At 45.8% G+C, this 12,725-nt stretch overlaps 1 protein-coding gene across 1 annotated transcript in view; it reads left to right on the top strand.

Annotated features, from left to right (window-relative positions):
• The window catches only part of ADGRB1 (adhesion G protein-coupled receptor B1), a 211,657-nt gene that overhangs the window by 38,591 nt on the left and 160,341 nt on the right, over positions 1-12,725 (top strand). Inside the window, exon 2 of the mRNA XM_054191453.1 lies at positions 5,906-6,064. Within this exon, the coding sequence (XP_054047428.1) occupies positions 5,906-6,064 (159 nt within the window). The remainder of the gene's footprint in view (positions 1-5,905; positions 6,065-12,725) is intronic.

Below are 12,725 nucleotides of genomic sequence, written 5' to 3'. Positions count from 1 at the left end.
AGAGGGTACTTACCTTCAGCCTTTTCATTTTGTTTCTCTCTAGGTCAATAAGGGAAGTGTATGTTCATACATCATTCATCAAAATCTCTGGCATCTAAAAGAGGAAGGTTGTACAGAAGAGCTGGAACGAATGGTTTTGCTCCTTAGAGAACTTGGGGGGTTAGTTTTGATATTAGTGTGCACAATATGCAAAACAGCGAAGTGTTACATGAGATTTATTTTTGAAAAGGCAGAGAATGAACCACCAGAGCAACTCTCTTGTGCTGCCAGAGGCTTTCATTGCATGGGGCATGAGGAGGGGACACCTTCCTGAAAGATTATTTTTTCTTTCTTTTACAGAAGTAGCAAACTGAATGCATGGCTCTCCAGGGAAAGATCAGTGTTTTCTGTAATGGGAAGCTGTCTTCAAAATAGTCCCTTCTGGACTTGCTCTTTCCCAGCATAGTAAGAAAGGAGAGTGATAAAACCCTGTGGAGCAGCTCTCTCACTTTCCCCATTGTATAACAAATTTAACTTTCAGATGGTATAAGACAATCTCACCCTTAATCTCTTTTCAGCATCCTTCCACCTATTTGCATAAGAAATAACAGGTTTTTTCACTCATTTGCAAGCTGCTACAGATTCTCAGGCCCTCAGATACTGTGATAGAAGGTCCACTAAAAATATTTCCCGTGGTAGCACACAGAACTGTGGTGGCTTTATGTAGTCTCGGCATGTTTTTCAGACACAAGATGTCCCGGCCTGCTGAGTTTCAGAGAGCTGCCAACAAGAAGTGTCTGCAGCTGGGGTCAGTGGGAGGCTAAATCCAAAAAAACAAAATCGGAGATGGATGTAGTGTGTCAGCAAAGACCCTTTCGTTGTGCTCTATTGATTGTTTTGTGTTGATTCCTTAGTTTTTGCTGTTGTCACTGCCATCTAATTTAAGGCATTGCTGTTAAATTAAAAGGCATGATTGACTGGCATCTGAGACACATCGCAGCTGTCAGCTGCAAAGATAAACTCCGGATCAGGATGCAAATCTTCCTAAAGATCAAGGGTGTTTGGACGAGGCGTCTAAGTGGAGCTCTCTCAGTTAATTTGTAGTAGGAAAGACCTACTCTTTTGGCATCTCTGCTTAAGATTCAGAACAAGAAATACCAAATATGAGCTTGCCAGTTGATTCTGACCATGTTGAAATTTTCTCCATTTAAGTGTGGAGAATTAGAATGCATTGGGTCAGCCTAGCATGAACAGTAATTTGTTTTAGTACGCGATCATGATAAGAACTGACTGAGGATCAAAAAGCCCTTTAGAAACTGGATTAAAGGCACCCCTGAATGACAGTCTCCATGGAACTGAAAACAGTCCCGTGAGCAGCAACCTCATGTGCAACAGCCATCTCTGCAAAAATTATAGAATCATAGAATTGCCCGGGTTGGAAGGGACCTTTCAGATCATCTATTCCAACCATCAACTTAACTCTGACAAAAAACATCACTATAGCATATTGCTAAGCACTATGTCTACACGTCTTTTAAATACCTTCAGGGATGGAGACTCAACCACTTCCCTGGGCAGCCTGTTCCAATGCTTAATAACCCTTTCAGAGTAAAAATTTTTCCTAACATCCAGTCTAAACCTCCGCTGGTGACACTTGAGGCTGTTTCCTCTTGTCCTATCACCTGTTACTTGGGAGAAGAGACCAAACCCCACCTCTCTACAGCCTCCTTTCAGGAGGGTTTTCATCATGCTAGGGGCTAGGACTATTCTCAAAAAATAAAAGATAGAAGCCCAACCTTGCCATGTGTTTGAGGTGATAGCTGCTGCTTGTGATGGGAACCTCTGGATCTGGAGGTGTGAGCCACAGCTACTCCAGGTAAAGGGAATAAAGAGCAAAGTGAGACAGGTCTGCAGTTCTGCAAGGCTGTAACTGAGCAAGACTTCGTTAAGTGGGAACGGGTTGGGTATGTGACCTTCCTAGGAGTCAGTGCCTTTGAAAAGCAAAATCCTTCATCAAGCATTTGCAGCAGTCTCATTATTTATGGATTAAGGACAGATGGCAACTCAACCCGCATCAATCAGCAGGGTGCAGCAGTTTGCTGAGAGCTGGTGAAGTGGGACTGCAGGGGCAAAAGGGACTATCTGCAAATGGTCCTGTTAACTTCATTGGGATTCTGCATTGTATTTTACATGGGTTACTCACTTTCCAGCATCAGCAAGGTTTCCTCCAACCCCATGCTTGAAATGTAAAAGTGGTCAGAGCAGGGAATTGTGCGGTAGACAGGTGGGAATGAACAGTTCCTGGAAGATGGGGAGTCTATGAGGGTTGTTGCAGCTCAACAAGTCACTCCTGATGAACCAAGTGATGGAGCACGTGTGCAGCCACTGCAGTGACAAAATCCCACTTGCACCTCTTCTGCAGCATCTTGACAGAAGGTTCTGAAGATACTGGAACAGGTTGTCCAGAGAAGTTGTGGATGTCCCATCCCTTGAAGTGTTCAAGGCCAGGTTGGATGGGGCTTTGAGCAATCTGGTCTAGTTGGAGGTGTCCCTCCCAATGGCAGGGGGCTTGGAACTAGATGATATTTAAGGTCCCTTCCAACCAAAACCATCCTGTGATTCTATGATTCTGTGTTCTGCACTGGGCTAAATGCATCTATGTGTTGTCACGGCTCAACTGCTCCACAGCCATGGCAGATCATTTGCTTGTTGTTGTCCAGCCACCCCTTTCCACCAGCCAGATGCTTTGAAGTATTGGGCAGAAGAGCCAAGTCTTTTACTCATGGCACAGCATTATTTTTCCCCCTCAAAGATGGGATGGGTATAACTTCATATAACAGACCCTTAACCGCTTGTTTACAGCACCACTAAAAAAGACAAATCACTTGAACCAGTGAATGACTAGACCCAGGAAAAGAAGAGAGATTTCAAAAGGTTTATCCGACAGCCAATAAACAGCATAAATAACCTGCAGTATTTCATTTGTCAGGACCATGGGACAACCTGATGATAAAAAAGGACTACTCCATAAAGTGGAGAATACCTTTGTCTTGGCTATAAATGCCTATGTTGATTTAATAAGTGTTCTGGTACTTCTTTAGCTTCTCTTTAGTACTCACAAATGGGATGGAAACTGAGGAATAAGGAGAGGAAGGAAGATATCTGTGCTTGACCTCATAAAGAGATCTCATTCCAGTTAAGGGTTTGAGATCATAATGGTTTTTATCTTATGTCGACTCTTTCTCCTGTTGCTGAGGACAACCAGAGTAAGAAGTCAAAGACTGGAACCTACACTATCCCCCACTCTTTCCTGTAGTGACACCAGGCAGAAATATGTATATTTCTATATATTTTTAGGGGTTTAATATCATCACAATAGGTTACATACTGAAATGCTGACTTGTTTGAATTACCTGTCATCAAACTGGGAACACCATGACAGGCAATCAGTTTGGGTAATCGGTCTGTGTTTTGCTTACAAACACAGTATAAAATGACCTTTTAAAACACTGGAGCAGTTACGTATTTTGACTCAAAAAGCAGCTGAAGCAAATAAATGACAAGCCTAGCCAAGGCTTGTGTGGAGCTGCTTTCTGCCTTCCCCAGTCCTGCTCCTAATCTGCAAGGGAGTGAGAGTTTTTGCTCTCATCCTCATTTAAGGATGAGGACTCATGTCCTCATTTAAGGACATCCTTAAAAAGGCAAGCAAAGGGCAAGCAAAGAGTTGATTACATCCTAAATGTGGCTGGCTACAGATATGGTATCGATCAGGTAAAGCAAGGCAACAGGATACCTACTATTATGACAATGGCCTCTCTTGCAACTGAAACACAACCTGTCTCCTGTCAGGAAATGGGAGAGACAAGCCTGTTTCCCTGGGCTGTTTAGAAAAGGAACCAGCAGAGAAAGTGACTTTCAAGGGAAAGACAGTCTTCTTCAAGGTTAAATATTTATTATGTGCAAATAACAACTCCATCTTCCACATTGCTGCCAGGATCTCTGGGCACCTTGCTGGCAGGTTCACTAGCCTGCATTTCCATCCTGCTCTCTTTTCAAGTGTTATTCTCATTATTAATTATCTAAGCAGCTTCCACTGCATTCAGCCGTGTGAGTGTTGCTGAGCATGTTTTATTTTCACTCTGTTTTGGGAGACAAGATAGAGCACAGCTAGGCTGGTGGTAGTAGAGTATGAACTTTGAGCTTTATTCTGTGGAGGTGGATGAGTATCTGCCCATCCCTTTGTAAGGGGGTGCTGGTAATGGCCATATATTCTCACATGGTACCTAACTGGGCTGTTGAGGACCTTTGTTTTTCCAGACACGGCTGGTGTCCTGCCTAGGATGTGCAGGGAGCAGTGGAACCCACAGCTCAGAGGACAGCTGTGATCTCCATTGCCAGATAAATAGCAATACAGGGAGGCTGCATCAGCTGAAATGGATCATTTGCATCTCTGAAATCGCTGACTCTTGGTGAGGAAAAGAAAATAAGGGTTGTTTTATTTTTAATTTACAAAGCAGCATTTGTCTTTCTCCCAGTGATTCCTCTCTTTAAAACACTGTATCTTTAGCTCATTATCTTTATCTGAGCCTGAGCATGGCGCATTGCTGAATTTCTTGGACCTGAAGCATCTCCAAGGGTAACTTTGGGTAATGAGAGAATGCACAGCAGGAAAAGCATCCATCTGAAAGTGGTAACCTCTGGGATGAAGGGCCACCTCTTCTCCTTCCCATGAGGTGGGCAAACGATGGGCAGGTGGGCAAAGTGGTCACCAGCTGTTAGAAGCAGGGACCTATTACAGAGCGGATTTTAGCTTGCTGCATATGGCCAATGAGGAGTGAACTGACCACTGAGAGATGTGACAGCTTATCCATCACTTGAAGAGCCTGCAGGATCCTTTGCTGTCTTTTTACAACACAAAACCAAGCCTTGCTGGGCTCCCTGCAGGCGCGCTGCTGCAAGGCTTTGGCCAGTGTGTGGCAAGCCAGCTCGAGATGGCCTTCATGGTCCATCCTGACATCATTTATGGACATCCCACCAGGGCCAGTTGTTCTTGGCAGCAAGCTGGAAAGATGTGGGGTGGAGAAGACTGCAGAGGCTCAACATTTCCCTTCTGCAAGTGGGAGGATCATCCCTGCAGCAAGGGATTTGCTGGATCCATCAGCTTGCAGGGCTGTAGCTAGTGGTACAAGGGGGAAAGCTGTGTGTTGCTGACACCAACACTGAGCATGGCTGGGAAGGAAAGCCAAAAAGCACCTTCATCTTATGATGCTCACAGATTGCTCTCTATGGGTGCTGCAAGGGTGCTGGAGGGGAATATCTTTCCCCCACCAAAGCTGTCCTTGAAAGTGATGCCTCTCTCTTGCTGGTGGAATCTGCAGTGTGGGGAAAAGGAGTGTCCTTGTGGGGTGTGTGGGTTCTAGGACCCCTACTCCTTTCCAGCTTCCTTGTGTTGTCTCCACAAAGGCACAGGTATTTGTGTGGGGGAAGAGGGTGGAGAGACAACCTCACTGATGCTGGATGTATATCTCAAAGTGTTTTTTGCAAATGCCTTCTGGGGTTAGGAACCAACAGGCTGCAAAATGGGCACAGGGTCTTCTCAGAGGAGAGGGCTTCTTTGCTGCAGCAAGAACAGGAAGAGCTGAACTAGTTAGAAATGAGGCAGGGTTTCCAGGAAGGTAAAGTCCCTGTTTAGAGATAGGAAACAGGTGAAGAAAAGTCAATGAAAAGACAATGCTTCTCCCTTCCTCTCCTGTCTCTTGACTTTCTGGGCTACTCTGTGGTGTTTAGTCCTACCAAATTCAAAGATATCCCATTTCTGTGTCTTGGCAGTGGGTACATTTTAGGGTCTACCGGGTCAGCATTGACGTGGCTTCCTGGGTGCTGGGCTCTCACTGAAGCTGACGGGGCTTTTCTGGATTTCGTCCAGGTGGTTGGAACCCATGGTCGGCTTGGGGTGACTGCACCAAGGACTGCGGGGGAGGCCTGCAGACCCGCATGCGCACCTGCAAACCCCTTCCCAATGAAGGTCTTGTCTGCGAGGGAGTCCTGGAGGAAGGACGGCTGTGCAATAGGAAGGCGTGCAATAGTAAGTGGAGGCATGTTCCCTTGCACGTGTGCGAGCGGGTCGCTCTTCTCGGGAAGAGCCCGACCTCATCACCATAAATAATGGAGGATGCTCTAGAGACACGGTGAAACTGCCGAAGGTCTGTGTCAGAGGAGCAACCTCATGGGAGCATGAGACTTTGGCTGTGCATGGCTCTGCCCTTCCTTGCCTGTCTTGCGGTCACGCATGCACACGCTAACACACGTCTTCCAACGCACACACACCTGCAGATCTAGCCCTTTACCCCATGGAATAGGGGTCAATCTATAGGAATCTATAAGCAGTATTCATATGCTGGTGATAAATCCGCCACCAATGGCAAAATGTACACCCTTAAAGGTATTTCTTCGATAGTTGGGACCTCTATCAAAAATAAATAAAGCATGCAGCTAAGAGAGATGTTAACCTTTTTGGTTTGGTTCACCTTCCCAGTCAAGAGAATTGTTGCTGTCCCTTTCTTTTACAAAATGAAGCCTACAGCGTTAAGATGTGGAGAAAGATTTGGCTGATAGGCAAAACACAGGGCTTGAGCAAGGCAAAGTCTTTGGCAGATGGTCCACTCTCTTCCTGTAATGCAGGCTCTCTCCAGGTCTTCTTCTCCAGAGGGCAGAGGACAAATTGCCAACACCAGTCAATAGGGAGATATTGATGGGTGGAGATGGTGACCTGCAGCACTTTCATCCCAAGTGCTTCTTTTGCATTAGCTGAGTGGAGAGGGGGATGAAGAGAAAAAACAAACAACAGCAGAAGCAGCTCAGCCCAGCAAATGGCTGATTATAATTATTCCCTTCTTTTTATTTCAAATTCATAGTAGAGAATGTTTGAATAACTCCTCTGACTAGTCAAATAACTAGGGAAAGTTCAGCTGCCTTCAAAGGCAGGGAAGTATCTCCTGATAAAGGGGAAGTTCAAATAAAGGGACATAAATATATTCGTCTAATAAGAACTAAAATGATTTCATGCATTTTTTACCACTTCCATAAATTTAAATCATGTTGCAATTAGGCTTTTTTTTTTTTTTTTAATGAAACCTTCTAGTATATTGAATTTCATCTCCTTGACTCACAGTTGCTAATTCTCCTCTGAGGTTTGCTAACACTAGGGAAATGTAATCTGTGTCCCCCACACTTACTGATGACTTTGGAGTCACAACGCAAGTGTGACGTGGGGCAGTGAGGGTAAGAGTGCATCCATCTGTGGGCAAAGATCTGGAACCTGGACCTGAAAGGAGGTCCAGCTGTGGGACTTGAGTGTGCCTGAATGGAGCTGTAGGAAGAGCCACAACGGTGTTGGTGGATAATTCTGTGAAGGAGAAGAAGGTGGAGATGTCACTGTGGGTGGATAGAGAGGGCTCTGCAGGTGTGGCCATTCTTTGAACATGGGTCCACATGAGACAACAGGCAAAGAAACTCTTTAGAGTGCTCTTCCTGTGCTGGAGAGAAAAGACAGTGGGCAACCCACGCAGCTTCAAGACCCCAGCTCCCCAAACTGTCTTTGCAGGACTTCCATCCCCATTCCTAATAATCTTTAAAGACCTCCATGGGACCTATTCAATTCCTTCACATCCCTTTTGAACTGGGAGTTCCCAGACTGGACACAGTTTTCCAGGTCCAGCCTCACCAGCACTAAGCAAGGGGCATAACACCTTCCCTTGATCTGCCCCAGGGGCAAAACTTTGCTCTTCTTCATGATAGATCTCTTGAGGTGGCTGTGGCAAAGAGGGATGAAGTAGGATGGTGGGCAGCCATGGAGACTGGAAGTCTGGATTGGGTTTCCAGCTCCACTTGTTGCGCAGAGCACAGCAGTAAAGGATGAATCGCTATGTATTCACTATTTACTCACTCATCTTTTCCACAACACAAAGCCTATCCTGAGTGCAGAAAAGCCTGATTGTGCCCAGGGCGGGCTATGATTCAGTAAATTATTTCACTTATCTTCCTGTCCTCTTTCCATTAAATACCCAGTCAATTCCTGCTCCTAATTGCACTGTGGTTAGTTCAGCTGAGCTTATTTGGGAAGAAAGGATCATCTTGAGCGAAGTGGAAGGCCCTAGTTTGGAAAGAGAGTATACCCATGGAGTGGGGCAGCACAAATTGATTTATCCCTTTGAAATAAATAAGTTAATTCTGATTAATTTTCCAGAGGGCCTCTTAGCAGACAAACTGCTGAGCCCCGTTGTGATGCATTCATGCTGGCAAGCTGGAAAGCATTTGAGAGAAGATATGAACAATTAATCTTTTAAGACTTGTTCATGCACATCTTGGGGTCTGTGTCCTACCTCAAGATAAACCTGTAGCTCTTCATATCTACCAAAGCTGTGCATCTGGCTCTGAACTGGCTCCTCAGTGAATCTGTCCCTTGTTGCCTTTGCAGCCATGCAAAGGTTCATGCAAGAGAGGTGCACTTTTGACCCAGAAAGGGCTTTTAATTTTTTTGCACATATCATTTCCTTCTGTTTACTGTGATCTGTACCAAAATCTGATAGGATTGAAAGGTAGAATATAAATCCTTCTGTTTTAAATGTGTCACTGTTATTCTTTTATTGACTTTTGCCCATAGATTTGTTAGAGATGAATAGGATATTCATTCTTCCGCTTGAACGGTTATTTTCCTAAGCGTTCCTTATACACTGCAGTTAAATAGATTCTAATTTTTTTTTAAATTAAAAGAAAAAGAAGAAAAGAAGAAATAGACAGAAGAACATCTTTGTCTTGAATTGTGCAGCATTTCAGTAGCTTGTAATAATACCTGACTAGCTCTCTAAGTATAGTGGAGTAGCTGAAACCTTAATTTTCTTGTAGAAAACAAACAGGAAAAAATACTCTTTTCCTTGACCAAAGGGCCTTCTATAATCCTGATAAAAGAGCAAAACAAAACAGGGATGAGCGCTCTGATGTTTTCCTCTTTGCTGTGGGAGTAAATTGAAACGTGTCCAAGGAAACTAATACCACCACTGAAAAGTAAAGTCAGTTGCTGGCCAAGCAAGTTAGGTTAGAATAACACAGAAATCACAACCACCTTCAAAACAAGGGTAAGCTCATCTCTTTTCTTCAGCTTTTCCTTCCTTGCTTCTGCCAAAGTGGCTTGTAAGCTGATTAGCAGGACTGTTTTAGCTGTTTATTTGGATCTCCAGCAGCAGTGAGAGTTTTTAGTCTGATACCGCATCTGGGACAGGTTCTCCTTGGTAAAAACTTTGGGTGCTGCCACTCAGCTCCCTGGAGCTGCTGAGATGAACTTTTGTGGAGGATCTGTGAGGGCTTCATTTGTTGTTTTATTTTGCCTGGCCATGGCAAACGCATTAGAAGGATCTAACCTTTCTTGTCACGCAGCTCCTCTCCTAGGTGGACATTCTCCAGGTCCTGCCATCCTTTCGCTTCCAAAGTGGACCTTCAGCAGGTCTCAGTATGCAGCAGTGGGGATGATGGCTCTCAGGCTTTGCAAGAGGTGTGACTTCTGGCAGCTTGGTCACTGAAATATAGGTATGGCCATGTGGGTCCCAGAGCTGATCCTGAACATGTCTGGAGGCTACAGTGTTGTTTCAAATCACTGCACAGGGACGGCTGAAGGACTCCACAGGTGCCACTTGTATGTGGGCTTTATGTTTTTCTACTTGCTTGGACCACCATCTCTGCTGTTTCATGTAATGGCATCTCTCACTTGATGATTTTTGTCTGGCTTAATTTCCCCAGGAATACCTACCCAAGCCCAACAGCAAGTGAGTCAGGTAAGTTATATCCATGGGCAAAACCCAAAGCTGTAAAACACTGAAGAAAACCTGTAACGAACGCCCATCCCAAACTGGAAAGGAAACTTTGTCTGGTACCAGCAGCTTGGCTTAGACAGAGCCTTTTTTCATGGCAGCTGTTCAGCTCGAGAGACATAATCTGAAGGACAACATTCAGTGTTTGTTGTAACTCTGATTTTTCCTTGCTAGAGGCAAAGGACCCATTGATATCCTCCTCTCCTTCACAGACAGGGGAGATTTCCTCCATCTGTTGGATTTGGCCAGGAGCTGCTGTTTTGCAGAGGGAGAAAATAAAAGCCAACCCAAGCGTGGTGGCAAGTGCTTGCAGAGAAGCTCTCCAGGTCCACCCTCTTTGGATGGACGGGGACACCCATTGTGCTCTGGTAGCTCCTCTTGGCTGCTTGGTGCTAAAAGATGTAGTTGCTTACAACCTGGCATGGCAAGAGTCGTGGTGGGGAGCCTGAATGAGCAACATGGCAGGACAACATCCAAAGCAGAGGAGGGATGTCACAGGCCTGACCCTGGCACTGGAATTCAACAGTGGCAGAGAAATGCAAGAACAATCAGAGACATAGGTGGCCTGCATTTATTCCTGGGGAATGAAACTTGGCAGAGAAGCCAGCTGAAATCCTGCCATTCCATCTGGCAGAGGCAATGCAAAAGCATCTCTGACATTTATGAATATGCAGATTGGGCAGATACATCTCTCCCATGGCTGGGAAAGGGGTGGCTGCATCCTGCCCTCAGGTGTAGAAGTGTGACACCAGTCCATGCTGGGTTTCCAGCATCAAGCAGGTCCAGGATCTAGCCCTTCAGCTGTGTAACTGTTAACGGTGTGAAGAAACACATGTTCCACATGATATTCAAAAGACTGAACCTCAGTCTCATTCTCTGCTGCCCCTGGTTTTCATCAAAAATAGCCTTTTTGCTGCAACCACCAGGCTGAAATATCCTGTGCATGTGTGAGAGCATCTTCATTCCCTGGGCTAGAATTCACTGCAAGCTGAAAGAGCACCTTGTCCTGTAGGTACCTGCTGCTGCCCCTAGAAACTTCACCCAGTCCCCCCTTTTAATGGTGCTTCAGACCTTTCATATCTGAGAGTCATGTATCTCACCCAGTGACATTTTCACAAGTCTCAGATGTTCAAACCAAAATGGTTTGGGCCATTTCCTAAAGTGGTGCAATTGCCACATATCCAAGTGGCCTCCAGAATGACCCTCTTCTACATCCACTGAGATCTTGGTTGTTAGGGGTTGTTAGAGATTCTGCTCTCCTCATTTTTACTCCTTTAGCAGTTGCTAGATGCCCCTAGAACTCCATCACCAACACCTTCTCCTTTGGTTTTATTACACAGAGATACATTTACCCTATTTCAAGGGTTTTTTTGATCATCCCTTTCCACTCTTTCCTCTGGTCCACCTTTTCATTTCTACCACCCCAATTTGCCTGAACAATTTTAATGATACTGCTATTTTCTTTGCCCCTTCTGTTTGGGGGATGAGTATAGATGAAAGAGTGTACAGCTCTGGTGAGACATGCTTGAACATTAAAACCTTCTCCCACACCACTGTAAAGTCTCTGCATTCATTTTTTTCCCCTTGATTGTGTTGCAAGGTGCTGTCTGACACATTACGTGTTCTTATTGGAAGTGTTGGTCACCTGCTGCTTCTTCCCACTACTGCCGGCATCATAGAATCATAGAACCATAGAACCTTCATAGTTGGAAAGGACCTTCGACATCATTGACTCCCAACCATACACACACACAAAAAACAACAAACCCCTACAATATCTGCCACTAGAGCATGCCCTGAAGTGCCACATCTAGATGTTTCTTAAATACCTCTAGGGATGGTGACTCAACCACCTCCCTGGGCAGGCTGTGCCAGTGCCTGACCACTCTTTCAGTAAAGAAATTTCTCCTAATATCTAATCTAAACGTCCCCTGCCGCAACTTCAGACCATTTCCTCTGGTCCTGTCGTTATTCACCTGGGAGAAGAGGCCAACCCCCACCTCTCTGCACCCTCCTTTCAGGGAGTTGTAGAGGGCAATGAGGTCTCCCCTCAGCCTCCTCTTCTCCAAGCTAAACGTGCCCAGCTCCCTCAGCCTCTCCTCATATGCCCTGGTCTCCAGACCCCTCACCAGCCTGGTAGCTCTCCTCTGGACACGCTCCAGCACTTCAATGTCCCCCTTGTACAGAGGGGCCCAGAACTGAACACAGTACTCGAGGTGAGGCCTCACCAGTGCCGAGTACAGAGGCACGATGACTTCCCTGCTCCTGCTGGCCATGCTATTCCTGATACAAGCCAGAATGCTGTTGGCCTTCTTGGCCACCTGGGCACACTGCTGGCTCGTGTTAAGCTGGCTGTCCACCAACACCCCCAGGTCCTTTTCTGCCGGGCAGCTTTCCAACCACTCTTCCCCAAGCCTGTAGCGTTCCTTGGGGTTGTTGTGACCAAAATGCAGGACCCGGCACTTGGCCTTATTAAACCTCATACAGTTGGCCTTGGACCATCGATCCAGCCTGTCCAGGTCCCTCTGGAGAGCCTTCCTACCCTCAAGCAGATCAACACTCCCACCTAGTTTGGTGTCGTCTGCAAACTTACTGAGGGTGCACTCAATCCCCTCATCCAGATCATTGATAAAGATATTAAAGAAAACCAGCCCCAAAACTTAGCCCTGAGGGACACCACTGGTGACCGGCCGCCAAGAGGATTTCACCCCATTAATCACAACTCTCTGGGCACGGACATGCAGCCAGTTTTTAACCCAGCGAAGAGTACACTTGTCTATGCCATGATTCGCCAGCTTCTCCAGGAGAATGCTGTGGGGGACAGTGTCAAAGGCCTTCCCAAAGTCCAGATAGACAATGCCCACAGCCTTCCCGGCGTCCAGA

This window comes from Rissa tridactyla, chromosome 2 (assembly GCF_028500815.1).
Source record: "Rissa tridactyla isolate bRisTri1 chromosome 2, bRisTri1.patW.cur.20221130, whole genome shotgun sequence".
Lineage (NCBI taxonomy): Eukaryota > Metazoa > Chordata > Aves > Charadriiformes > Laridae > Rissa > Rissa tridactyla.
Note: the sequence above shows the minus strand (reverse complement) of the source record. Positions and strands in the feature narration are given on the sequence as shown.